Genomic DNA, 6,002 nt, shown 5'->3' on the forward strand with positions numbered 1-6,002 from the left:
ATCAAACTTCGTAAGTATATTTGATTATGATTATTTTTTTAAAACAATGGTACAAGTCACTTACTTCAAATGATATTGTTGGTAATATGCAGATAACCGATGACCATGTTCATTATCATGACAACTTGAATTGGAAACCACGCTCCCTCGTATCACTAATATTACGACCAACAGGTTTATACATATAATGCGGGATAACCTCTAAATACTTAATATTGTACTGTATGTATATATTTTATAAATCAGTGAGTAAAGAAGCTTTTAAACTCAGTCTTATATCATGCTTTTAACAGAGGCAGGATTGAGTGAATTTGAGGTAGTTAAAAGGTGAAACTTAGAAGTAGAATTATGCTTAAAGTAGAGACAGTAGTGAACTCATGTATATTTTCTTCATAATCGATCAAATAAAAAGGAATAATTTTTCAGGAAAAAATGCATATAAAAATGATACATGTCATAAGAAAAACAGACAGAAATTTCTAAACACAAACAGAAGTTTACCAATATCACGACATATCTACATGTACGACATTGAAAGAGTAAAAGTACCCCGGAGGTCAAGCAAATTAACAGGCAAAAATGAGCCAATTATAAGTGCGCGGTGAAACTTATTCATTTTATTCATTACAACATGCCCCAAGTTGTAATTTTCAAAATGTTTGACAAAAGTTTGTTTGTTTCATCTGTACATGTCATTAATTTTTTTTTTTTTTTTTTTTTGAAAAAAAATGTTTTAGGTTGCGATGGGACAAAGATCAGACATACAACACAAACTGGCAATCTGATTAAAATCAATCGTTCCTAAACTCCAAAATTCTCAATTTGGTTAAATCAAAATGTATTGTTCAGTTAAAACTTGCTCTTCAGTTTGAATTTGGAATGCTTTTACCTTGTTAACAAGTCATATTCAGTTGAGAAAGAATGTAAAATTAGATACATTTAAAATTCAAACGTATAGAAAAAACATTTTAAGTCGATTTAATTTTTCTTTTAAAATGTATTCTTTAAAGCCTTTTAATTGTGCTTATTTTTTGATCCAATGCTGATTATTCTTTTAAAAGAAATATTTGCCACAATTGTCACAAATCATACGTTTTGTTCTGAGAAAAGAACATCAAGAAAAAACTTCTTTTTCCCAAGATGTGCAACATGAAACATTAATTGAAAACCTAACACAGTGACTTAACTACTGCTAACGGAATATTTTAATTTTATATATTCTTTTTTCACTTTCCCTCCTTATTTGAGTCACTAAAATCAACAACAAAATACATGTAATTTTGTACTGTCTGTATTTTATTTTGATTTTTCATATTTTTGAGAGTAAACAAAAAGAAAAAAACATTGATACATATTTACTTTGTATTACATAACGGGCACCTGTTTCTAGCTCTGCTCACAGATGTCCTTGTTGACTTCAATTTAAACTGCATTGTTTAATAAACTTTTAAAAGAAACTGTCTATTATCTCTAAATTTCAAGTGTCATTCCATACTATTCATACACATAAAAATAAAAGTATCATGTTGTAAATTTTGAATTTACCAGGGGGAGGTAAGTGCAAATTTTGCATTTACCTCCCCCTAGTAAATTCAAAATTTACAACATGATAAAAGGCAAGAAATACTGTAAATAGGGTTATTTTCGCCTCGTGTTATTTTCGCGCGTTTGCACTAACGGCAATTTTACCTCGTTTTTAATTTGCCCAGTCAAAGTTCTGTTTAAGAAATTATGCTCTGTTCCTTGAATTTTCCCTGTTTTAAATTGCGAAAGGTGCGAAAATAAAACGGAGGGGGGGATTCCCCTGTATACAGTAGCTTTATGAGACAAAAATTGCACATGACGCGATAGAATGTTCAAAAACTCTGTAGTTGGAAGTTGCGAGTAAGTGCTGGTTGTCTGTTTTCTGCTTTTGTAAATGTTTCACTGAAAAGGAAATACGCAAATTTAATATATATACCTTCCAATAAAATCAAATAAAATACATAAGCAAAACATTCAAACTCATACAAAGATGCTTTAAATCAAGATATTAATATATTTTATTGATAAGCAATTTTAAGCATCATTTTTAATCTTTTCTAAGTTATATCTAGTCATCATATTACCTTAGGAAGTACTTTTTTGTTTTTCTAAAACGAAGATAAACAACCGTTTTCATACTCTGTATAGATTCAATGTCATAAAAGAGGTGTTTAATACCGCATCGTCAATGTACATGTATAAACTTTACCTCCTTTTCCAGTTGATTGCCAGAAATAGGAATGAAATAAAAACAGCGATCCCCCCTCCAACTATAATCAACATATCTGGAAAAAAGTAATAAATCTTATAAATGAAGGATTTTTCTGTATTGTTCTTTAAACTGTAGTTGTTTGATAGATGTATATGAGTATGATTGAGGAAACCAACTTCTTATTCACTTACAAAGGGATGTTCCTTCGTTGACTTTAGTATCTTTCTTTAAAGAACATTCTTGTTGGTGTCTTGATCCCCTTCCGGGAGTTGTCTGCCCAGCTGGACATTTTGTACACGACAGTTGACCTTCCTTCTCCTGATAACTACCAAAGTCACACTTCTCACAGGTACCATCTATATAGAATCTTCCTGGAGAACATTTAACTGGAAAAGGGAATCTTTAATATAGTTGCATTCGACAAATAAATACTAAATCAGGTATAAGCACGGGATGTAGATTTTATATATTATCGAATATAACTTGTTTCATTTTGTAACATATTCTATGGTAATGAAACCAGCGCGTACAATTATTAATAATGTAGTATTTAAGGCAGAACATACCCTACTCAAGTGACTTTACCAAAACGTCATAAAATACATAATTATCAAAACCATATTTATGTACACCTTTTTAAAAATGATTTTGCGTTACATGTAATTGTAGTGCAGTAAGAACTTGATTTTACATTTTTATCTTCAAGTTTACAAACTATTGTAATTGACAATAAGTACATTACACATTCTAACTTCCATCTACTGTTCATACAGCATTTACAATAACAAATTTCTCTCACTGTTTCTCAAACAAATAAATGACACCAATACTATTCGTAATTCTAATTATTTTCAAATTAAAAAAAGTTTTTGAACACGCTTTTATTATATTTCAATGTGAAGGATTCCAGCAGCATATTAATAATGATATTAAACAGAAAATTTGAGAAAATATTTATTTCAAATCTTTCGTCAAATCAAATTAATAATTCGAAAAGTCGAAAAAAAAAATTACTGAATCCAAAAAGGGAACTACCTACCGGTAAAATTTATATAGGAATATAAAAAATACCGAAATACCACAATAGAATTTGATGATTGCAGATCCTTCGGGGCATTTTACTCCGCTTTCTGCACTGGCTCTTTCAACGTCTATTTCAAATTGCTCGCCTTTTACCTCAATATCCAATGAATGATTTATGGCTAAGGCATGTAAGTTGTTTACAGATGTAACGAGATTAGTGTGACAGATGTCCGAATTATCTGTGAAACATAAGATATATCAAAAATGAGTGTTTTGTTAAAATTACAAAAGACATCGATCATGATGAATTCATTTCAGTGAGGATAAAACTTACAAATTTTAGGATCACAGTTCATCGTGATCGAAAACCCAATGTTTTCAACACCTGTCGATCTCTTGTTTCTTTGTTTACATGGCGTTATAGTTGCATTTTCATAAGAACATATATTCTTTTGAAAACAATCTAACTGCCGTAGACCATTATCTATAGCATTGTTCACTTCCTTGCGTATTGTTTCAAATGTTTGGTCACATACAAGGTCTTTATAAAAGGCGGAATAGGAAACACTGAGTTCAGAGCTCTCTTGGATTTCTGTATGGAAAATAAATAAATGCTGAATCATCATTGCATAGATATTCTATGAATGAAAGAAAAAGTGAGCAAGCTCACATACCCCATGCTCCCTCAAAACTCAAAGTGCTGAAAATCCCGGGAAAAATAAAAGAATTGGAATTTCCTGAAAATATGCAAATCTACATATTGTGAACTAAATATTTGAAACGTTTGACGAAATTCTGTGCAGCGGTTTATGAGGAGTTGCGCTGACAAACTGTTCATCTTTATATAAAAGGTATGGCCAAAAACCTAAGATTTTAGTGCAGAAATTCCCGGAAAAAATAAAGGATTCGGAATTTCCTGGTACATGTGATATGCACATCTACATATTGTGTTCTAAATATCTGCAAAGTTTAACGAAATTCTGTGCAGCGGTTTATGAGGAGTTGTGCTGACAAAGTGTATGAAAAGTATGGCCAAAAACCTAAGTTTTAGTGCGGAAATTCCCGGAAGAAATAAAAGGAATCGGAATTTCCTGGTAATATGCACCTCTACATATTGTGTCCTAAATATCTGCAAATTTCGACGAAATTCTGTGCAGCAGTTTATGAGGAGTTGCGCTGACAAACTGTTCATCTCCATATAAAAGGTATGGCCAAAAACCTAAGATTTTAGTGCAGAAATTCCCGGAAAAAATAAAGGATTCGGAATTTCCTGGTACATGTAATATGCACATCTACATATTGTGTCCTAAATATCTGCAAAGTTTAACGAAATTCTGTGCAGCGGTTTATGAGGAGTTGTGCTGACAAAGTGTATGAAAAGTATGGCCAAAAACCTAAGTTTTAGTGCGAAAATTCCCGGAAAAAATAAAGGATTCGGACTTTCCTGGTAACATGCACATCTACATATTGTGAACTAAATATCCTCAAAGTTTGACGAAATTCTGTGCAGCGGTTTATGAGGAGTTCCGCTGACAAACTGTTCATCTCTATATAAAAAGTATGGCCAAAAACCTAAGATTTAAGTGCAGAAATTCCCGGAAAAAATAAAGGATTCGGAATTTCCTGGTACATGTAATATGCACATCTACATATTGTGTCCTACATATCTGCAAAGTTAACGAAATTCTGTGCAGCGGTTTATGAGGAGTTGTGCTGACAAAGTGTATGACAAGTATGGCCAAAAACCTAAGTTTTTAGTGCGGAAATTCCCGGAAAAAATAAAGGATTCGGAATTTCCTGGTAATATGCACATCTACATATTGTGTCCTAAATATCTACAAAGTTTGACGAAATTCTGTGCAGCGGTTTATGAGGAGTTGTGCCGACAAACTGTATAAAAGGTATGGCCAAAAACCTAAGTTTTAGTGCGGAAATTCTCGGAAAAAATGAAGGAATCGGAATTTCCTGGTAATATGCACATCTACGTATTGTGTTCTATATATCTGCAAAGTTTGACGAAATTCTGGGCAGCGGTTTATAAGGAGTTGCGCTGACAAAAAAAGAGGACTGACTGACTGACTGACTAACTGACAGCTGGCTGACTGACTGACTGACGGACGGGTCAAAAACATTATATCTCATGCAACTAGTTGCGTGGGGTATAAATATCAATTTAAATAACAGAGTAGGTGAACGTCAATATACTATGGAGTTTTAGAGATTAAAGAATACATTTTACACATTAAAGAGTAAAACTCTACACGTTATAAATTTTCAGTTAAGAAAATGTAGTAAGAGTTAAGTGTAAATTGTAAAGTTTATAGTGAATTTAAAAAGAGGTATTCATGGCAAGGACTCTCTATCGCTTCGTAACACATTTCTCAATTTTACATTTTTTTCGACTTTAAATATACTTTCGCCTACTACTTATTACCAGAACAGACGGGAGTTTTCCCGTCTGGATTGTCTTCGGTTTGGAAATCCCACATGTAGAAAGTGTCCTCGCCACAAAGGTAAAAGGGTTTAGTTTCATGATCAAAATCGTAGCCGTTATCGCACTCAATTGTGCAATTCAAGTTCAAGCAGTTTGCTTTCCCTTCCTATATGCTTCGACTATTAATAATTTATATCCAACCCAGATATTTCTTGACATGCAAAAAACCCCGTAAACTCGCCCAAACTTCAAAAACTATTTCAGGGGGGGGCGTGTAGCCGATGACTTTTAATGCTTCAAACCTTAGAC

At 32.6% G+C, this 6,002-nt stretch overlaps 1 protein-coding gene across 3 annotated transcripts in view; it reads right to left on the minus strand.

Moving 5' to 3' along the window:
• LOC134278660 (uncharacterized) overlaps positions 1 to 5,833 on the minus strand; it is a 30,832-nt gene extending 24,999 nt beyond the window's left edge. Inside the window, exons 1-7 of one of the 3 annotated variants that reach the window (XM_062760960.1) lie at positions 5,694 to 5,833; positions 3,594 to 3,851; positions 3,316 to 3,498; positions 2,428 to 2,622; positions 2,234 to 2,309; positions 2,109 to 2,132; positions 1,583 to 1,926 (exon numbers count right to left, since the gene is read on the minus strand). In XM_062760960.1, coding sequence (XP_062616944.1) covers positions 1,857 to 1,926; positions 2,109 to 2,132; positions 2,234 to 2,309; positions 2,428 to 2,622; positions 3,316 to 3,498; positions 3,594 to 3,851; positions 5,694 to 5,748 — 861 coding nt within the window. In that variant the 5' untranslated portion in view covers positions 5,749 to 5,833 and the 3' untranslated portion in view covers positions 1,583 to 1,856. Of the gene's footprint in view, positions 1 to 1,582; positions 1,927 to 2,108; positions 2,133 to 2,233; positions 2,310 to 2,427; positions 2,623 to 3,315; positions 3,499 to 3,593; positions 3,852 to 5,693 lie in introns of those variants that run through there. The other 2 variants (XM_062760961.1, XM_062760959.1) reach the window with 2 other exon arrangements.
• Between the last annotated feature and the right edge of the window lie 169 nt (positions 5,834 to 6,002).

This window comes from Saccostrea cucullata, unplaced genomic scaffold (assembly GCF_032062105.1).
Source record: "Saccostrea cucullata isolate Sc308-1 unplaced genomic scaffold, CSIRO_AGI_Scuc_v1 ctg664, whole genome shotgun sequence".
In the NCBI taxonomy this organism is placed as follows: Eukaryota; Metazoa; Mollusca; class Bivalvia; order Ostreida; family Ostreidae; genus Saccostrea; species Saccostrea cuccullata.